The sequence below is a fragment of the Vanellus vanellus genome (genome assembly GCF_965231255.1).
Source record: "Vanellus vanellus genome assembly, chromosome: 26".
Classification (NCBI taxonomy): domain Eukaryota; kingdom Metazoa; phylum Chordata; class Aves; order Charadriiformes; family Charadriidae; genus Vanellus; species Vanellus vanellus.
The window spans coordinates 2,330,541-2,349,834 of NC_138931.1; the positions used below are offsets into that span (position 1 = coordinate 2,330,541).

At 67.3% G+C, this 19,294-nt stretch overlaps 3 protein-coding genes across 7 annotated transcripts; 2 read left to right on the forward strand and 1 right to left on the reverse strand.

Moving 5' to 3' along the window:
- The first annotated feature begins 111 nt into the window (after positions 1-111).
- LOC309681728 (actin filament-associated protein 1-like 2) lies at positions 112-7,506 on the forward strand. The gene is made up of 17 exons (XM_082495662.1): positions 112-220; positions 2,972-3,100; positions 3,220-3,294; positions 3,393-3,469; positions 3,726-3,810; positions 3,883-4,100; positions 4,178-4,357; positions 4,554-4,637; positions 4,838-4,925; positions 5,001-5,218; positions 5,298-5,428; positions 5,523-5,643; positions 5,748-5,859; positions 6,143-6,292; positions 6,406-6,566; positions 6,669-6,782; positions 6,891-7,506. Exons 1-17 carry the CDS (start codon positions 205-207, stop codon positions 6,915-6,917), a joined length of 1,986 nt encoding a protein of 661 aa, XP_082351788.1. The 5' UTR covers positions 112-204; the 3' UTR covers positions 6,918-7,506.
- A 798-nt stretch (positions 7,507-8,304) lies between these two features.
- FHIP2B (FHF complex subunit HOOK interacting protein 2B) lies at positions 8,305-14,596 on the forward strand. 5 transcript variants are annotated; one of them, XM_082495677.1, is made up of 16 exons: positions 8,305-8,377; positions 9,319-9,488; positions 10,409-10,513; positions 10,672-10,794; positions 10,977-11,153; positions 11,247-11,443; positions 11,524-11,632; positions 11,714-11,790; positions 11,960-12,149; positions 12,241-12,410; positions 12,503-12,625; positions 12,706-12,796; positions 12,886-13,029; positions 13,440-13,580; positions 13,661-13,761; positions 13,877-14,596. In XM_082495677.1, exons 2-16 carry the CDS (start codon positions 9,369-9,371, stop codon positions 13,980-13,982), a joined length of 1,974 nt encoding a protein of 657 aa, XP_082351803.1. In that variant the 5' UTR covers positions 8,305-8,377; positions 9,319-9,368; the 3' UTR covers positions 13,983-14,596. The 5 variants fall into 5 exon arrangements, with proteins under 5 accessions (XP_082351803.1, XP_082351806.1, XP_082351807.1 ...); XM_082495680.1 differs by lacking the exons at positions 13,661-13,761; positions 13,877-14,596 and having other exon boundaries at positions 12,728-12,796; positions 13,440-13,575; XM_082495681.1 differs by lacking the exons at positions 13,661-13,761; positions 13,877-14,596 and having other exon boundaries at positions 12,731-12,796; positions 13,440-13,575.
- A 170-nt stretch (positions 14,597-14,766) lies between these two features.
- Positions 14,767-16,875, reverse strand: NUDT18 (nudix hydrolase 18; the record flags this gene model as incomplete). The annotated part of the gene is made up of 3 exons (XM_082495866.1): positions 14,767-15,559; positions 16,433-16,646; positions 16,720-16,875. The coding sequence occupies 3 exons, from the start codon at positions 16,873-16,875 to the stop codon at positions 14,964-14,966; spliced, it is 966 nt and encodes a 321-aa protein (XP_082351992.1). The 3' UTR covers positions 14,767-14,963.
- Positions 16,876-19,294: the final 2,419 nt, after the last annotated feature.

Sequence of the window (19,294 nt, forward strand, 5' to 3'; positions counted from 1 at the left end):
AGATGGCGATGGTGCTCCGAGGAGGATGCGGAGCCCTTCCCCGCCTCCCCCCTACACCACCACCACCACCCCCACCACCACCAAACCCCTCCCCGCCCCGGCCGGGCCGTGCTGGGGGCCCGCAGGGCGTGTGCGAGCCCAGCCGGGCCAGCGTTTGCCCCGGTCCCGGTCCCGGTCCCGGCGCGATGTGAGCGCGCCCGCATCATGTCCCGGCAGAGAGGTACGGAGGGGTTGGGGGGGGCAAAAGGGGTACAAGGGTTCGGGGAGGGGGGGTGTAAGAGAGGGCACCCACGGAGGTGCGAGAAGGGGGTGGGTGGGTGTGGAAGGGAAAGGGGGTGTGTGGGAGTGGGTAAAAAGGGGAGAGTGGGCGTCCGGGGTGGTGGGAAGGGGGTGGGGGGTGGGGGATGGGTGCTGGGGAGGGAAAGGGTGCAAGGGACAAGGCGTGGGTGTCAGGGCTTGGGGGGTCAGAGCAGGGACAGGGTGCCTGGGTGACCCCCCGAACACGGTGGGGTGCCAGTGCACGGTGCTGCGGCAGGGAGTGGGATGCTGGGGCTTCTGCCAGCACCATCCCCGGGGCATTTTGGGGGTGCAGCAGCCGTGGGGGGAGTGCCTCCACCCTCGAGCCGTGGCCCGGAGCCTCCCTGCAGTTGACGGGTCATGCTGCGGCCAGGAGCAGCTCCAGGCTCGGGGTGGCCTCCAACCTCCTCTGAGTCATCCCGCACGGGGTGAGAGCCGCCCCAAGCTCTGGAAGGGGGGGGCCTGGGGTGCCCCCGTGTCGCTGCTCCCCCCTGCATCCCACTGGCGAGTGGGGATGAGCTTGGGCACCTCTTTGCCCTCGTTGCACGGAGAAAAATGCACTTGCCCATGGGGTAGAGGTGCCAGCCCCGAATCCCCCGGGTGTTGGTATCCAGGGGTCATGCGCTCCCGTGGCATCCCTTGGGCATCCCGTGGCATCCCTCTCCTTCCTCCTCCTCCTTCTCCTCCGAGGATGAGGATGCCATCGGGCTGGGCTGTGTCCCGTGGGAGCAGGGCGCTTTGCTGTGTGTTTGGGGGGGCATTTTTCTCCCGCCCTGGAGACGGAGGCAGTTGTTTTTCATTTCGGCTGCTTTCCCTTGGCCCCGGCAGCGGGCAGCTGGCACGGCCTCGCGGGTGAGGGCAGCTCCTGCCTGCTCCGCACCGGGCTGCCGACACGACCGGGCACTGCCGGACACGGCTCCCCTGCCCCACCGAGGGCATCGGGGCTGGTCGGGGGGGAGAGCAGGGGGAGGATGCAGGGAGGGCTTGGGGGGGTTGAGTGGACGGAGATGTCATTGCCGAGGAATTTGGCCTGGGCGGAGGAGAGGAGAAAGGGAGGGAGAGGAAGAGCCAGGCACACCGGGCACGGGGGACGGTCCCCGTCTCCCCCACACTTGCGCTCTGCCCGCAGGTCCCTTTGGCCAGCCCCTGCCTCAACCCCCCTGCCAGCCCCCCCCCCCAGGGAGCTGGTTCCCCCCTTCCCTTCCCCAGTTTCCAGGGAAATCCAGATGTTTGGGCCCAGCTCCGGCATTGCTCAGCCTTGCTGCCCTGCCAGATGTTTCCTCTCCCCCTGGGAAGGGGTGTGTGCTCCCCGGCTGGGGACACCGAGGAGGGGGAATGGTGCTCCCCCCGTGCCAGCACCTCCGTAAGGGCTTCTCCCACGTCCCCAATAACACACGTGGGACCGGCGGGCTCCTTACCCCTGCCTGCCCTCGCTTCCCCTGGGGGGCTGCCGCTTGTCTTTGGGGGTGCAGTGCATCCCCACCAGCCCGGAGCGATGTGGGATGCAGGGATGCAGCAGGGCATGAGGATATCGGGGTCACCTGGGGCATTGCGGGGGAGTCACCGAGGCAGCATCCCGACCAGCCGTGGCTTCGCTGGGGTTGTTCCTCTTCCAGTCGGGAAATGGCTGGGGGATGGTGAGGAGGGAGGCTGGGGGGTGGTGTGGGGGGAGCCGGCACGGCCAGGCTCCGTGCCAGGAGGCAGTGGGTTTCGACAGCGGGTCTGCAACGTTTTATCCCAGCTGGGAGCAGGGAGCGGAGCGGCCAGAGCAGAGCGATGCAAACCATTTCCAGATGCATGGCAGGAAGGAGCTGGGGGGGGAAGCAGGCAGTGACCCTGGGGGGGCTGGGGGGCATCTGCCCGCTCCTGCAGTGGCAGCCGGAGATGCTCAGGGTGAGGGGGCACTGTGGGAGTGGGGCGAGGGGTTGAGCTGGGGTGTGCGCAGTCCTGCTCTGCCACATGCTCCTCCGGGTCAGGGGAAACCTGCACAGACCCAGAGCTGATGGGGTTCCCACCGTTCAGGGATGGAGGGACCCTCTCCCCATGTCCGTAACCCTCCGGGTCTCCCTCACCTCTGGGTGACCGTGGGACGGAGGCAGTGCTGTCCCATCCCACTGCGCAGAGAGCGGGACTCCCGGCTTCCCCGGCCAGGGTGAGGAGGCACAAAGCAGCTCCTTGTCCCCCTCCATCCCTCCTCCCTGGCACAGCAGGGTCGGGGTCCCCAGCTGGTGCTGAGCCCTGGCCCTGCTCCCTGCCCTCGGGTGAATGCTCAGCATTTTCAGCGTGCCCAGAGCAGCCTTCATCAGCTGCTCCCATGTGCCATGCCTCCTCCTCCTCTTCCTCCTCCTCCTCCTCCTCCTCCACAGCATGGAGGAGCAGCACGTTGGGCTGCCCGGCGCGGCCCCCGGCCACGGCTCCCCTCGCCCAACCGGGAACAAACCCGCTCTGTGAACACAAACAGAGGAGCCTTCAGCGGTGCGGGTCCCCGTCCCCCCCTCCTCATCCTCCCCCGGCACCCCGGGCCCGTCAATAGCGGGATTGTGCGGAGCCGGGGCAGGTGCTGGCAGTGGGGGCACGGGGCGCGTAACCCCCTCCTCTGTTTGCATGGCATCGGAGAGCCCCCACCAGCCCCCTCCTCCAGCGGGGTGCGATGGCACGTCCCTGTCCCCTGCAGACCTGGACAAGCTGCTGTCGGACCTGCGGTCCTTCCTGCTCATCCTGGACCGGGAAAGCCTCAGTGCCGCGGCTCGGGCTAAGAAGAAGTCGGTGGCCGATCTCCTCTCCCGGCTGCAGAGCCCCCCGTGTGAGTGCGGGTCTGCGGGTGGGGGGGTATGGGGTGGCCCCCCCCCGCCCTGGTTAGCACCCAGCGGTCAGCGGGGCAGGGGTCTGGAGCGGGGCTGTGACTGGGCGCTCCCCCCGCAGCAGAGGATGCAGAGTACATGATCATGCGCTGCCTCTCGCCCTCCCCGGGGACCCCGCAGGGCCGGACCAGCCCGGGTGAGTCGCACGCTCTGACCCGCACCCCATCTCCCTCCGGGGATGCCCGGTTCCTCGCCCACCCGGCGCACCGCTGCCAGTCCTGCTTTTCCCCCCAGGAACCAGGACGGCGGATGGAACGGGAGGGAGAGCCTGCGAGTGCCGCCCGGCCAGCACCCCGAGCCCCCATGGAGGGGTAAGGGTGGGCAGCGGAGGGGTGGGGGGCTGGAGGGTGCGGGGCAGCTCGGGTGGCAGCGCTGTGCTGGGACAGGGGATGGGAGAGGAGGACCCGGCAGCCATCCCCGCGCTGCAGCCTCGCTGGCACGGGGGTCCAAGCGGGCCGGGAAGCTTCCCATGCTGCCTGCCAGCTCCGGGCAGAGTCAGTCCCTCGGGGATCCTGCGAGGTTCACCCCGGGGGGCAGCACCGTCGGAGCACCCCTTCTCTTCCCCAGAGCAAGGTGCCGGGTGTCTCGCCGTCCCCACCAGCCGACGACTCCTATGAAGACGCCGAACCCCTCGGCTCCGGTAGATGCGCCGGTGAGCACCCCACCGCACCCCCTCCCCAGCACCCACGTGTACCCAGCACCCTGATGCCGTTCCGGCTCCCAGGCGGTGCCGACACCGACAGCAGCCACTACGAATCCTACGGGGAGGATGAGGATGGTGTGACGGACCGTGCCCACTACCTGCGGCGACCGCCGGCCACCGGCCCCGATGCCGAGCCCCCCGGCCGCCCCGAAGCCCAGCTCTGTGGCTTCCTCTGGAGGAAGCGCTGGCTGGGGCAGTGGGCGAAGCAGCTTTTCATCGTCCGGGAGCACACGCTGCTGGTGAGCGGCCGGAGGAGGATGGATGGAGGGTGGGAGAGGGTCTTCGAGCTCTGCCGACCCCCGTCGTGCCTCTGCAGTGCTTCAGGTGTGCCGCCGACCCGCAGCCGGTGCTGGAGGTGGACCTGCGGGGCTGCCGCGTCGCCTACAAAGCCAAGCGCGGCAAGAAGATGCCGCACACCCTGAAGGTGATGGGGACGGTGGGAGAGGTGCTGGTCATCGGTTTCCAGAGCCGGCAGCAGGCTGAGGACTGGAGGAAGGTTTGGAGGTGTTGCAGCCTGGCAGAGCTCTGCGTGGGCAGGAGGGAGGGGGCATAGCCCTGCTGGGATGCTCCCGAGGTGGCTGGGGGTGACCTCATCTGTCCCCAGCTCCTCTCCCATCCCAGGGGTGCTTGGAGCCCCGTTAGATGGGGGAGTGGGTCCCCGGGGCTGCAGTGCTCCACCTCTCCCTCGGCAGGTGATCGAAGAAGTCAGCAGCGATGCCCCGAGCGGGCTGGCAGCCGTCAGCGTCCCAGCATCGCCCTCCTCGAGGCTCGGCAGGGTGAGCTGCTTGTCCTCCCCCTCGAGAAACCCAGGCGCGGGAAAGGGGCTGCCGGGGGTGTCGAGAGTACACCCCAATTCCCTGTCCTGCTGTCCCCATTGGGGGATGCTGGGGAGGGTTGCATTGCCATGGGGTGGGAGTCAGGGTGCAGGGGGCTTAAAACCTGCAGGGGACGGGGCTCTCTGGATCTCCGTTCTCAGGCTGCCGGGTCCCGACTCGGTGAGAAGGAGGATTGCTCTCGGCAGAGCCCTTCCCGCAGCCCTCGGCCTGGAGAGGATGCTAAAGGAGGTGCGGTGCGTGGGGACCAGGCGAGGGGATGTCCCTGCACCCCGTGCTGCTGCTGATGGGGGAATGCACCCGCAGGTTTCCTGGCGGTGCGGCTGCGCGGGCGCTGGCAGCGGCTGTGGTGCGCGGTGCGGCAGGGAGCCCTGCGCATGTTCCCCGAGCCCGGCGGTACCCAGCGCCCCGTCTGCGCCCTGCGGCTGGAGGGCTGCGAGGTCTCCCCGGGGGCGTCCGCCGGCTCCCCCCAGCACCTCCGCATCCGCATCGCCCAGAGGGGCCGGGAGCTCGCCCTGCTGCAGGTGAGCAACCGCCACGGCACCCCCACATCCCTCGCTGGGGGGGGGACCCGCTGAGCCCGGACCCTCTGCCCCATGCCAGACCCGTTCAGACGAGGAGAGGGAAGCCTGGCTGAAGACCCTGCGGGCCAGGGGAGGAGAGGAGCCGTCCGGTGACAGTCCCTGCACCGAGACCCCCAGGTTGGGCGATGCCAGCGGCTGCCCTGCTGCAGGGTAAGGAGATGCTGGTGGGAGCACAGCCGGCTCCAACCCCCCCACTCTGCTGCGGGGCAGTGGGCAGTAATGGGACCCCCCCTCCTGCTTGCAGCGGGCTGCTGCTGCGCCGTGTCCCGACTCCCAACGCCTACATGGACGATCCCTTCGGGCAGCTCCCGCCAGCTGAGACCCCCAAGCATCTCTACTCCAACGTGGAACGGCTGCAGCAGTTGGTAACCTCCGCTGATGCACCTTGCCCCCCCCCTCCATGCGAGCCCCGGTGGCAGGCTCCCACCAGCCACTTGCCCACGGGCTTTTCCCGTGCTTCTTTCCGCAGCAGCAGAGCTTGGACCGAGCGGTGCAAGGGCAGCCGCGCAAGAGACCTGTGTCTGCGCTGCCCACCAGTCCCTGCAGCAACTCCCCGAGCAGCGCCCTGCCCTCGCAGGCAGGTGAGTAGGGGATGCAGGCTCCATCCACGGGAGCAGCGGGGTCCCCCCGTGCACCCCAGCCCCACGTGCTGGGATGGAGACTGTGGTGCCCCTGAGCACTTTGTTGGGCCATGATTCCTCTGCCCTTCCTCCCCAGCATCCCTCCTCTGCCCTCCCCAGCATCCCTCCTCTGCCCTTCCTCCCCAGCATCCTTCCTCTGCCCTTCCTCCCCAGCATCCTTCCTCTACCTTTCCTCCCCAGCATCCTTCCTCACCAGCATCTTTCCTCTGCCCTTCCTCCCCAGCATCAGCGGCAGCTCTCCGGGGCAGGGCTACCAGCCCACAGCGGACAAAGATGAGCCCTGAGCTCCGGAGCAGGGATTTCTCCCGATCCCAGCGCACCCTGACGCTGCCTGAGAGGAAAGGGGCTCGGGATGGGCTGGATATCCTCATCGGTAGGACCACAGAGGGGCTCTGCCCCTGTTCCGGGGGTTGCCTGGCCCTCACCCGAGCAGCTGGCAGGGTGGAGGGGTGCCCGGGCTTGGCAGTGCCCCTGCTGTCCTTGCAGGCAAGAGAGCCTTCCCCAAGCTGGAGGAGAAGGTGGGGCAGCTGGAGAAGGCCTGCCGCATGAAGGGCAGGCTGAAAGCCGGCTCTGAGATGAACCTGCTGGCCATCGGCAAGTCGCTCAAGGGCCACATCGCCGCCACCGCCAGCTCGGCTGGCTCCGAGGTGGGGAGGCACCAGGGATGGGGACCGGGGAGGGCACAGGCTGCAGGAGCGTGAAGGGTTTGGGAGGGCAAGCATCACCCTCTCTCTGCTCTGTTTTTCCAGCAGGGCTCATTCTTCACGCCGCTGTTGAAGCGCACCACGTCGGCGAAGAGCGCCCTGAAGCCATCTCCCTCCCCAGTCATCGTTGAGAAGGGAAAAGTGCTGCAGAAGAGAAAGGTATTGTCCGGGAGCGGCGTGGGGTGGGCAGAGTGACAGTGAGCCGGGTACCACACGTGGCACTGGGACACTGGGGGGGGGTGACCACCCGTCTCGCCCCCTCTCCAGGAGTGGGAGATGAAGTCTGCGATGTGACCAGCGCTGCAGCAGCCCCGGGGGCAGCACTGACCCCGCAGACGTACCTGCCGGACCGGGCATCTCCCAGCAGAATGTAGGGCTGCGCGTGGATCGTGCAGGACCAGCCTGGTATCTTGTTTTTTAACCATCTGTATCAACGCTACAACTACGCACATCTATTTTTTTTACATATATATATATATATATATATACATATAAACTCTCCGCCTGTGGGTTTCTCGTTTCTCCGGTGTGAGGCTGGAGAGTGGCGAGCCCCTCGCAGGCTCGCTGCCTCCTCGCCCGTCCCAGCACTGTGGTTTTGGGGCAGATTTCCCGGTTGTGATCTCATGAGCCACCAGCTCTGTCCTCACTGCGGGTCCAGTCGAGACGGTGCACCGGCAGCACCCCAGGCCCCCCCCTGGGGACACCCACTTGCAGGGATGGGTGCAGATGCACCCCAGACCGAGCAACTGGGGGGACACAGGGTGGGGGGGCTACTTGGGGCACCTGAATGCACCTTCCCTGGTGTCGGTGGGACCCGGGCTGGGCCCTGGGCTGATTTCCGGCAGCCGTGTTCGTCACGGTTTGGTTTTAATTGTAGAAACTTTTTTTTTTTTTTTTTAAGGATTAAAAAAAAAAAAAACAAAACGTAGAATTTGGCTTCTACCACATGGTACCATGGGAAGAGGCGAGCTGGGGGTGGGGGCTGTCCCCATCCCAGTGTGAGGTGTGGATGGGGTCTGTCTCTATCGCAGTGTGAGGTGTGGAGGGGGTCTGTCCCCATCCCAGTACGAGGGGTACATGGGGGGCTGTCCCCATGCCGGTGCTCAGGGGTCCGTCCCCACCCCGGGGTTTCCTCCCAGAGCAGTTTTAGGGCTAAGGGACCTTTCCAAGCCCTCCGCCCCCAATACTCCTCCAACCCCCCGACACCTCTCCAGCCTCCCCCCTCCCCCTCCCGCTCCCGCAGCCCCTCCGCCCCCCAATCCATCCCCATCCCGACACCCCCCCATTCGGTTCCCCAAACGCAGCCGCAGCCGAGAGCCGGAGAGGAGCCCCCGGGGGAGGTACCGGGGCCGGGCCGCCCTCCCCTCCCGGCGCCGGGCGGAGCCACAGCAGCGGGGCCGCGTCGGGGCGCAGCGGAGCGCGGCGGAGCCGGGACCGGGAGAGGGACCGGGAGCGGGGAGAGGGACCGGGGGGTGGGTGCCGGGGCCGGGGTCGGTGCCGGGAGGGCTGAGCCATGCTGAGCCGGCTGGGCGCGCTGCTGCAGCAGGCGGTGGAAACGGTGAGCGGGGGGGGGAGGGAGAAAATTGGCACGGCGGGATCGGGACCGGGACCGGGACCGGGACCGGGGGGGGGGGGGGCTTCTGTGCGACCTTGACCTCGGCCCCGATGTGTGCAGCGGGAGCCCAGCGTGGACCTGCTGGAAGCCTTCACCGAGCACTGGAAGGGCATCACCGGTTACTACCTGGAGGCCACGGGTGAGTGGGGTGGGGGGAGAGGGGTCCCCGTGCCTTAGGATGGGGTCCCCGTGGCGTGGGAAAAAGGCCCCCGTGCCCCGAGAGAGGGTCCCTGTGCCCTGAGAGAGGGTCCCATGGCCTGGGAGTAAGGTCCCTGTGCCCAGGGAGGGGGTCGCCATGCCCTGGGGCAGGACCCCGTGCCCTGGGTTGGGACCCCGCACAGCAGCGGGGCGCTGTGCCGAACCCCAGCGCGCCGCGGCTGATCTGGCATGCCGGGCTTCGGCGTGGGACACCCATTCCCGTACCCCGGGAGGACTTATCCAGCCGAGTGCTTGGCCCTCCCCGGCTCTGACCCCCCCCCCTGCACACCGGTGGGGTCAGGCACAGGAGGGTTTGGGTGGGTGCAGATTCTTCTGGGAGCGATTGCATGCTGGGGCACGTCCCTCTCCGAGAGCATGCCGTTCTCCGGGAGCACTAAAAGCAGGGCCTGGAGAGCTTCAGCCCTTTCCCCGCCAGGATCGCGGTCCTTCATGCTTGGCCCACACCACCCCTTCCCCTCCTGGACCGTGCCGGGGGGGTCTCTGGGGCTGGCAGTGCCGGGCAGCTCCCCGCAGCCCCCCAGGCTCAACCGGCCGCTCCGACCGCGTCTCTGGCCCCAAACGGGGATGGCCGGCAGCTTGCTAGGCCATGAGCGGAAGGAGCTGCCTCGAGTGCTGCTGGGACTCCGTCATCACATTGCCATCTAGCGTTGTCCCCGCTCACGGTGGTGGTGGAGGATTCTGGGCCAGCGCGGCTCGGGGTGCCACTGGCGAGCACCCCACCTTCGCACCCGGGCACCCCGCCACGCGGCGCTCCCCTCGCCGAGCCCGGCGGCACGCTGCCGCTGCCTTGGCGGGATGAGGGGGGACACACATGCCGCAGCATCCCCCCACCACCACCACCACCGACACCTGTGTCCGCAGACGAGAGCATCCCCGCCAGACAGACGGACATTCCCTGGCGCCTCAAGCAGATGCTGGACATCCTGGTGTACGAGGAGAAGCAGCGCCCGGCGGGGGAGACGGGGCCGTGCCTCGAGTACCTGCTGCAGCACAAGGTCCTGGAGACCCTGGGCACGCTGGGCAAGGCGGAGGTGGGTGCGCAGGCACCGGGAAAGCCACTCGGGGGGGGTGGGGGTTGGGGGGGGGTAGGGGGGCAAGCCCCTGCAGCACCCGCAGCCTTTTCCAGCTGCTTTGCACGGTGTTGCTCAGTAATTCTAATTTTTAAGCTCTTCTAGCTGGACGATGGGAGTTTGTGGAGGGTGAGCTGCTCGGGGTGCTTGTTTGTTTTTTTTTTTTTTTTTTAGGGGGGGGGTTGCTCGGTGTAAGGTGCCCACTGGGGTCCTTTCTGCCGCTCCTCCGAATGGTTCTTGCACCCCGGCACGTCCCTGCGTGCACGGGAAGGGTGTTTGTCACACCAGCCGCCTGTTTGCACGACTGGCCCGTTGCTGCGGCGTTCGCCGGACAAGCTGGTTTTAGGCAGCCCCCTCTCAAAGTAAATGTTGCCCAAATATAAGGGCTCTGCTGGTCCTTTGTGGCCAAGAGGAATGAGGGTCCCTATAAACAGCCTTTTACTCAAACACCAGCGCAGTGTGGGCTTCAGAAACACGCACTAGCCTTTCCATGGCCGTGAGAATTTGGGTTTTTTGGGGGTGCTGGGCTTTAACTCCCCATCACTAGCGTTGTAGCGGTGGGAAAGGGGAAATAACCCTCCCTGTTTTGTTTTGTTTTTTTCTCTGCAAGAGAATTCAATTCAGAGAAGTGAGTTAGTCCCTAATTGCTAATGGGAGAGGAGCCCGGGGCGGGTGGGACATCCTGGGGGGGGGGCGTCCATGGGCCCCTTTGCATCATTTTAGGGGAGCAAAACCGGGGTCTGTGCTGAGGGTGTTCTCGCAAGCCCACCCCCACTGACCACTGGGGGACCTGGGGGGCGATATGGGGCAATTACAGGGTAATCAGGCACACAGACAGATAACTGAGCTCCCGCTGATGCTCCTCCCCATCTCCCTCCCAGTACCCCCCCGGGATGAGGCAGCAGGTCCTCCTCTTCTTCAGCCGGGTGCTGGGGCAGGTACAGCACCCGCTCCTGCACTACCTCAACGTGCACAGACCGGTGCAGGTGAGTCGGGGACCGGCGATGCCGCCTGCCGGAGCTGGCCGCATCCCTGCCACAGGCTGCCGGGAACCGGTGCCCGCGGTAATGGGGCAGCACTGCTGGACCCGGGCAAGGCGGCAGAGCAGCCCGGCATCCCAGCATCCCGCTCCCTGCCCTGCCAGAAGCTGCTCCAGCTCAGTGGCGACCGCCTGGGCTCCGGCACGGAGAAGGAGGAGGTACAATTCGCGGCCGTCCTCTGCACGAAAATCAAGCAGGATCCCACCCTGCTGGCATACATCCTGGAGGTGAGCAGCCCCCGGGCATCCCTGTGCCGGTGGGACACCGTATGGGCTTATTTATGGGGTTTGGCTCGTTTAATTGAGAGGGTTTTATGTGCTTTGCAGCTCCATCCCCACTGCAAAGCTCCTCGGGGTGGGTGGGAGGAAGATGGTGACTACGATGCTTTGCTGCTCCTCTTCCTCTCCAGGGCAAGAGCATCCTGAATGGGAGGAGAGCGCAGGAGCTGCCGGCCAGCCCCGTGGAAGAGGGTACGGAGCATCCCCCGGGCACCGCCGCCGCTGCCAGCTCGCCCCCCGCCGAGCCGTCCCCACCACGGAGGGACAGCAACCTCGTCACGTCCTTGGTGGGGCTGTGCAAGAGCCAGGTAGGGGGGAAAGGGCTGGCAAGGAGGGGACAGTGGGTGCTGCCGGTGGCGTGACGCCGCCTCTCCTCCTCCTCCTCCTCCTCCTCCTCGCAGAAGAGCAGGGTCGCGCTGAAGGCTCGGGAAAACCTGCTCTCGCTGGTGGGGCTCGCCCAGGAGGCGGCTGCTGCCTGCCTGGTGCGGAGCAGCGCCCTGTGCCAGCTGCTGACGGAGCATCTCTGTGACCTCTACAGCGCCGTGCCCGCCTGCACCGACCCCGCCGACGTCCTCACCCTGGAGAGGGCCAACTGGAGGTAAGGTGGGCACCGGGCAGGGTCATCCCCAGGCACCGCCGAGGCTTTGCCGCAGCCCCACGTCCTCTACCCCGTCGCAGGTCGCAGGGTGACGCTGCCAGCGACGGGGTTTTCCCGGGGAAGGAGAGCCTGGCTGCCTTCTTCAGCTGGCTGGACTACCTCGATGAGCTGGTGATGGGCGCCCACCCGGTAAGGAGCACCCGGACGGACTCGCAGAGCACGGGCAGCCCCCCACCCGTGCCGCGGCTCAGCCTCTGCCGTCACCCGCAGGTCGTGGCAGATGCCATCACCGAGGCCGTGGAGGAAAAGTTTTTCCGGGGCATCCTACAGCCACAGCTCCTGCAGATGTGAGTGTCTGAGGCACGAGACAGCGGCGGGGGGAGATTTCCTCTGTCAAAGATCCCCTTGGGGCTGGGACCGCAGGGTCCCCCTTGCCCGCACCTCCTTTTTCCCCGCTGTGAGATGCTGTGATGCTCTCAGGACACCCCTCGCAGCATCCCACCCTGTGCCCAGCAGGTCTGAGCTTGCCGTCCTCAGCGCCACGGCCGTGCTGACGGGCACGGTGCGGCAGATCCGCGCGCCCCCCCTGCTCCACTGCCTCGTGCTATTCTTGCTGGGGCCGGACCGGCACCCCGAGACCCCGGAGGACACCCCCCACCCTCTTCGCACCCAACTCATCGACCGCTGCAATCACCTCTCCGATGAGGTGAGCCCCATCCTTGGGGGGTGGGGGGAATATGGGCGATGCTGGGGGGGGGGGCAGTGCCGGGGGTCTCACCCCCCTGGCCGTGCTGCAGATCAGCCTGGCCAGCCTGCGGCTCTTCGAGGAGCTCCTGCAGAAACCCCACGAGCATGTGGCACGCAGCCTGGCGCTGAGGAACCTGGAGGCGAGGGGCTACCTGCACCGCGGACCCCCCGTGCCCGACGAGCGTGGACCCCTCGAGCCGGACCACGATGAGGATGGGCTGTGAGCAGGGGAGGGGGGAGGACCGGGTCAGGGTGAAGGGGGGCAGCCCCCTGGTGCCCACCCTGCTAACGTCACCGCGACTGACCCTGCAGGGACCTGGAGGAGGATCCCTATTTCACCGACGGATTCCCAGACGCCGGCTTTGGGACAACGAAAAAGCCTCTGCCGGGATCGGCCCCGTCGGGGAAGGGGCAAGTGAGCGAGGTGGTCAGCAGGTAGGGATTTGCAGGGGCTGCTCCAGCATGGGGGGGGGCCTGTATCCCCCCTCCCCATCCCTCTCTCCCCTCTCTGCCAGCTTCCTCTGCCTGGTCCCCGAGGAGGCGAAGACCTCTTCGTGCATGGAGGAAGGTGGCTACGACACCTACGTGCACGATGCCCTGGGCATGGTGAGTGGCTAGCGGGGAGTCCCCATCCCCGGCGCTGCTGGTTCTCACCCACCATCGCCCACCACCACCATCACCACCACCACCACCAGGTCCAGGCGTGCCGTGCCAGCGCGGCCCCGTGGGGGTGGCCCGTGGCTCCCCGCCCCCTCGATGCCGGCCATCCCGAAGGGACATTTTACGAGGGACATTTCCTCAAGGTGCTGTTTGACCGGATGACCCGGATCCTGGACCAGGTACCGGGGGCGGCCAGTCGAGGTGCCAGGGACGTGCCTGGGTCCCCACCGTGCTCTGCCCTTCACCTTGGCACAGTTGGGGGGGACTTTTCCCCATAAAGGGCTCTGCGGGCTGGCACAGCCTTTGTCTCGGCTGGGGGGTGGGTGTTTTAATAGGGGATGCTTTGGCTTCCTGTGGCTACTGCCAGCCCTGTGCCCCCAGCGACCCACAGCAGATGGTGGCAGCCCTCCTTTCCAGGGTCTGGGACCCCCATAGTGGGGGCGAAGTGGCCAAGAGCATCTGTGGCTTTTGCAACCACTGAGCTCCTGTTGGTGGGGACAGCCTCAGGTCCCCCACCAGGGGATGCCAGGGGGACACTGGCCATGTCAACTCCCCCCTGAGCATACACCCCCCCCCACTGCCACCCCAGCCCTACAGCCTGAACCTGCAGGTGACCTCGGTGCTGTCCCGCCTGGCCGCCTTCCCCCATCCCCACCTCCACGAGTACCTGCTGGACCCCTACCTCAACCTGGCACCCGGCTGCCGCTCGCTCTTCTCCGTCCTCGTCAGGGTAATGTCACCTACTGGGGTTGGGGAGGGGGGATGGGGACACCCCTAGAAACGGCACCTGACTCTTTCCCCCCCATGCAGGTCATCGGGGACCTGATGCAGCGGCTCCAGCGTGTGCCCCATTTCAGGGCCAAGCTGCTCCTGGTGCGCCAGCAGCTCATGGGGCTGGTACCCGGCGAGCAGTAAGTGCTGGGGGGGAAGGGGGGGGGACAACACGACACACAGGATGGGGGCAATGCATGCCCTTTGAGGTAGGGGGTGTACCCCACAGAGCCCCCATTACTCGTCTCCCCGCAGGATGGACCACACGATGCTCTTCAAGGGGGTGGTGGTGCTGGAGGAGTTCTGCAAGGAACTGGCTGCCATCGCCTTGGTCAAGGGACCGCCGGAGGGGCCCCCCTGAGCTGCGGCTCCCCGGACCCCCTGCCGGGCACCCCCGTTTCATCCAGGCTGCAGTGGCCACTGGGGATGGCCCAATCCATGTGCCAGTAGCCTCCAGTGACCCCAGTCATCCCCAGTAGCCGGGCATGGTGGTGGTACTGCAGGAAGGACACCGGTCCCGCAGCACCCGGTGAGGAGGAAGAGGAGGCGCAGAGCCCTTCACCACCGCCTTGGCCAACCCGGAGGTGATACCACCTCCCCAGCGCAGGATGCGGCCCCTCTGGGTGCAAAGCAAACGGTGCTGCGTTTCCGCCTGGGTGGTGGGTTCCTTCTCCCCCTGCCCTGTGTCGGAGCTGCCACCGACCTCATGCGGGATTTTTCTTGGCAATAACGGGCTGCGCGGGCACGGTGCCGTCCCCTGCCTGCCTGGGGCAGTGCCACCCCCTCGGATGCAGTAGCTCAGTCATCTCCCCCCCCCCCGGCTCTGGGGCACGGGGGGGGGGTGGGGGGTGGGGGTGTGTGCACACGCGTTCATTTGTGGCTCCTGCGTGGCGGGGACGGGGTACCCCGAACCCCGCAGAGCCAGGCACCGCGTCCCCCGGGTGATGGGACTCTGCTGTAATAAAGCCGTGAGCTCAGCACCACACGCTGTGCCCCCGCCATCGATACTGCGCCCGTCCCCCTTCCCAAGCATCCCCCAAAACCGGGCTGCCCACTCCCCCCATCCTTTCCCCCCCACCCCCCGACTCTAACCGCAGCCAGGTGGATGCAAGAAGCAGCAGACGAGTTTATTTCTGCTTTGGCTCATTCTCAGCACCCCACAGCCCCCGGGCCGGGACACAGCACCCTGCCCTGCCCCAAAACATTACCCCCCCCGAGTCATGGGCAGCACATCCCGGGGCTCACACCTTCGGCACTGTGAGCAGGACCCCCCCCCCTGCATCCACGTGTCTCGATCAGACCCCCCCATGTCCAAATCTGGGCTGCCAGGGCTTGCTGGGCACTAGCTGCGGACGGGCACCGTGGCCGCGGCACGGAGCCGCTGCAGGATGCGGCCCCTCAAGCTCTCCTCCTCCGCACGCCACCAGCGGAAAGCGGAGCTGTGGGGCTCAGGGGGGGCAGCCCCGGGGCTTCTGGGGGGGATGCTCAGCAGCACATTGAAGCAGACACCGTCGCCCCCCCCGGGACCCCCAGCCCGGTGCTGCAGCCCCAGCAGCCCCAGGGGTCCTGGGCGGGGGTCCGGCGGCAAGCAGTCCCGCAGCAGCCGCAGCACGGGCAGGCGGAGACCCCCCCGGAGCTCGGCCGGGGACGTGCTGCAGGCCACCACAGGCAGGTGGGGGGTCCCGGCCGTGCCCAGCAGCACCCAAAGGTCCCCGGCATCGTTGGCGAAGACCACCAGGAGCCGCAAGCAGAGCAGGGCGCAGGGCAGCTCCTGCGGCAGCGTGGGGGGATGCGGGGGGCTGCGGCGGTAGCGGGCGGCGAGGTCCAGCAAGGGCAGGATGTCCAGGGCTCTCAGCGGCAGGGCACAGGGGTCCCCGGGCCACCACGTCGCTTGCAGGGACTCAGCGTCAGCCTCCTCCAGGGTCTTCAGGGTCCCACCTGTGGGCAGAGAGACAGCGATGCCCCGGCACAGGGGTGGCCGGGGACAACTATGCCCTGGCATGGGGGTGGCAGGAGGACAGTAGGACCCCGGCACTGGGCTGGCAGGGGTTGTCAGTGCCTGGTCATGGGGCTGGTGGGACCACCAAGACTCCATCACTGGGCTAACAAGGGATACCGATACCCCGGCACGAGGCTTGTTGGGGGACGCTGGTACTGGTGATGGTGTTGGCAGGGGACATTGATGCCCGGGCACAGGGCTGGCTGGGGATGCCAAAGCCCATCATGGGGCTTGCAGGGGACACCAATGACAGGGCACAGGGCTGGCAAGGGATGCCGATGCCCATTATTGGGCTGGCAGGGGATGCCAATGCCCTGGCACAAAGGTGGCAGGGGACACTGATGCCCGGGCACAGGGCTGGCTGGGGATGCCAAAGCCCCTTGTGGGGCTCGCAGGGAACAGCAATGACCTAGCACAGGGCTGGCAGGGGACACTGGTGCCCATCATGGGGCAGGCAGGGGATGCTGATGCCCTGGCACAAGGCTTGCAAGGACAATGACGCCCTGGCACAGGGCTGGCAAGGGATGCCGATGCCCATTAATGGGCTGGCAGGGGATGCCGATGCCCGGGCACAAAGGTGGCAGGGGATGCCGATGCCCGGGCACAGGGCTGGCTGGGGATGGCAAAGCCCGTCGTGGGGCTTGCAGGGGACAGCAATGACCTGGCACGGGGCTGGCAAGGGATGCTGATGCCCTGGCACAGGGCTGGCAGGGGACGCCGATGCCCCGGCACGGGGGATGGCAGGCGATGCGCCAGGTGAGCCCTGTCCTTCCCACACCCCTTTCAGAGCACCAAACGGCACAGGCACGCACCGGTGGGGCGCGCGAGGAAGGCAAAGCGGACCCACGCTGCCCCTCTCTCCTCCAGCGCCAGCAAGGTGAGGGGTTCGCACTCCAGCCCCGTCTCCTCCTTCACCTCCCTCCGCATGGCGGCCACGATGCTCTCGCCGGGCTCCATCCTCCCGGCCGGCAGGTACCACTTCCCGCGGCACTCGGGTTTGGCCTCCTGCACCAGCAGCACCCCGTCCTGCGGGGACGGAGAGGGGTCGGGTGGGCACCGGGCACCGCTGGGGTCGGGGGTCCCGCGGGGGCTGCCTCACCTCCTCGTTGAAGAGCACAGCCAGGACGACGTAGCAGGCGTTCTTCCCCAGGCGGATGGGGCCGGTGGGTTGGGGGGGACCCTCGAAGCTCCCCCCAACATCCCAACCGCCACCACCCAGCACCGCATCCAGCTCCGGCACTGGAGCCTCCCCCATGGGACCGGGGACCCCGCAGGCTGGATGGGGAAGGGGAGAGCGGAGCCCTCAGGCACCCACTCAGGGGGTAGCGGGGTTTTGGGGTGGGGAGGGCACCCCCCAGACGTGCAGGCGGGGGGACAGGGAGCCCCGGCGTCGGCTGGGCTGGAGGGGGCGCTGAGGGAGGGGGTCCGGCGATTGCGGGGGGCACGGGGAGGTGCAATGAGGGAAGGGGTCTCCCAGCAGCTGCGGGGCGCTGGCGGGGAAGGGTTTGCTGGACTGGGGGACGTGGAGGGGGGTGTAGTAGGGGAAGGGTCTGCTGGGCTGGGGGGGCACGTAGGAAGGGAAGAGCTCGGTGGCCTTGGCGATGCAGGGAGGGGGGCAGAAGGGAAAGGGCCTGCTGGACTGGGGGACGCCCAGGGGGGCGCAGGAGGGGAAGGGCTGGCCGGACTGCAGCGCGTAGGAAGGGAAATAATAAGGGAAGGGGTCGCTAGGTTTGGGGAGGCGGGGGGGGCTGCGGTAGTGGAAGGGTTTGCTGGACTGGGGGAGGCATGGGGGGGCGCAGTAGGGGAAGGGCTGGCTGGACTGCAGGGTGTACAGGGGGCTGTAGGGGAAGAGCTCGCTGGATTTGGGGATGCGGGGAGGGCTGCGGTAGAGGAAGGGTTGGCTGGACTGCAGGACGCAGGGGAAGCTGAAATAAGTGAAGGGTTTGCTGGACTGGAGGAAGGAGGGGGGAAAAGGTTTGCCGGACTGGGGGATGCTGGGGGGGAAGGGGCGGCTCGACTGGGGGATACTGGGGGAGAAGGGCCTGCTGGACTGGGGGATGCCCGGGGTGGGGTAGGAGAAGGGCTCGCCAGGCTGCGGGGTGCAGGGGGGGCTGGCCAAGGGGTAGGGGTCGGTGGGCTGCGGGGGCCAGGGGGTGCTGGACTGCAGGGCGCTATAGGGGAAGGGCTGGTCGGAGTATGGGGTGCATAGGGGGAAAGGCGGGGGGGTGCAGGGGGGCGAGCTGGGCTGCAGGGTGGTGGGCTGCGGGGGTGCGGGGGGCGCAGGGGCTGCAGGGGAGGGCTGTGCTGGCGCGCAGGGGGGGTGCAGGAGGGCGAGGGTTGGCGGGGTGCGATGGGGAAGGGTTTGGGGGGCTGCAGGGTGCAATGGGGAAAGGGTTGGGGTACGGGCTGCAACAAGGGAAGGGCTGGGGGGGCGTCAGGGTGGAATAAGAGAAGGGTTTGGGGTGCAGAGTGCAGTAAGGGAAAGGTGGGGGGGCTTCAGGGTGCAATGGGGAAGGGGTTGGGGGGCTTCAGGGTGGAATAAGAGAAGGGTTTGGGGTGCAGGGTGCAGTAAGGGAAGGGCTGGGGGTCTTCAGGGTGCAATGGGGAAGGTTTTGGGGGGTGGGGGGCAATGCGGAAGGATTTGGGGGGCTGCAGGGTAGAATGGGGTGCAACGGAGAAGGTCTGGGGGTGCGGGGTGCAATGGGGAAGGGTTAGGGGGTCTGAACGGTGCAGTGGGGAGGGTTTGGGGATTGTGGGGTGCAATGGGGGGGTCTGGGGGTGCAGTGGGGAGGGTTCGGGGGGTGTTGGGTGCAATGGGGGGGTCTGGGGGTGCAGTGGGGGGGGTGGAGGGTTGCAATGGGGGGGTCTGGGGGTCCGCAGGGCGCAGTGGGGAGGGTCGGGGGCTGCGGGGTGCAACGGGGAGGGTGTGGGGGTGCAATGGGGGGGTCGGGGGGCGCGGGGCTCCGGCAGCGCAGCCGGGCCGGGAAGGGGCGCAGCGGAGGGGCGCAGGGCGCGCGCAGCTCCCACCCCCCCCTCACCCCGCGCGCAGCCCCCCGCCGCCCCCCAGCGCGCATGCGCCGCAGCACTCACCGCGTCCCCGGGGCTCCGCGGCACCGCCCCCGCCCACCGCGCTCGTCGCCCATTGGCCGCCCTGCGGAGCCATCTGGCTTTCCATTGGTTAGTCCTGCCGCCACCTCCCCCGCACGGCTGCGGGGCGGGGCTTGTCCTTAAAGGGGCCGGGTGGGGCGTGAAAAGGGTCGTGGCGCAGAGTGCGTGTTGCTCGGAGGGTGCGGGTTGAGCGGGTCCCCGTTGCACGGTGGTGATTGCATGGTGCTAATTGCACGGTGCTAATTGCGTAGTGCCCATTGCATGGTGCTAATTGAATGGTGCCCATTGCATTGGTGCTAATTGCGTGGTGCCTGTTGCATGGATGCTAATTGCACGGTGCCCATTGCATGGGTGCTAATTGCGTGGTGCCCGTTGCATGGATGCTAATTGCACGGTGCTAATTGCATGGTCCCCATTACATGGGTGCTAATTGCGTGGTGCCCGTTGCATGGATGCTAATTGCATGGTGCCCATTGCATGGATGCTAATTGCACGGTGCCCTTTGCATGGATGCTAATTGCATGGTGCCCATTGCATGGTGCTAATTGCATGGTGCCCTTTGCATG

Bases quoted from the DNA above. Each gene is read 5' to 3' on its own strand.
- LOC309681728 (XM_082495662.1), top strand. The intron at 3,811-3,882 runs GTGAGCACCCCA...TCCGGCTCCCAG, and splicing joins CGGCTCCGGTAGATGCGCCG to GCGGTGCCGACACCGACAGC. The intron at 6,293-6,405 runs GTAGGACCACAG...CTGTCCTTGCAG, and splicing joins TGGGCTGGATATCCTCATCG to GCAAGAGAGCCTTCCCCAAG.
- FHIP2B (XM_082495677.1), top strand. From the start codon at position 9,369: ATGCTGGACATCCTGGTGTACGAGGAGAAGCAGCGCCCGGCGGGGGAG. The intron at 12,626-12,705 runs GTAGGGATTTGC...CCTCTCTGCCAG, and splicing joins GTGAGCGAGGTGGTCAGCAG to CTTCCTCTGCCTGGTCCCCG. The intron at 13,030-13,439 runs GTACCGGGGGCG...CTGCCACCCCAG, and splicing joins TGACCCGGATCCTGGACCAG to CCCTACAGCCTGAACCTGCA.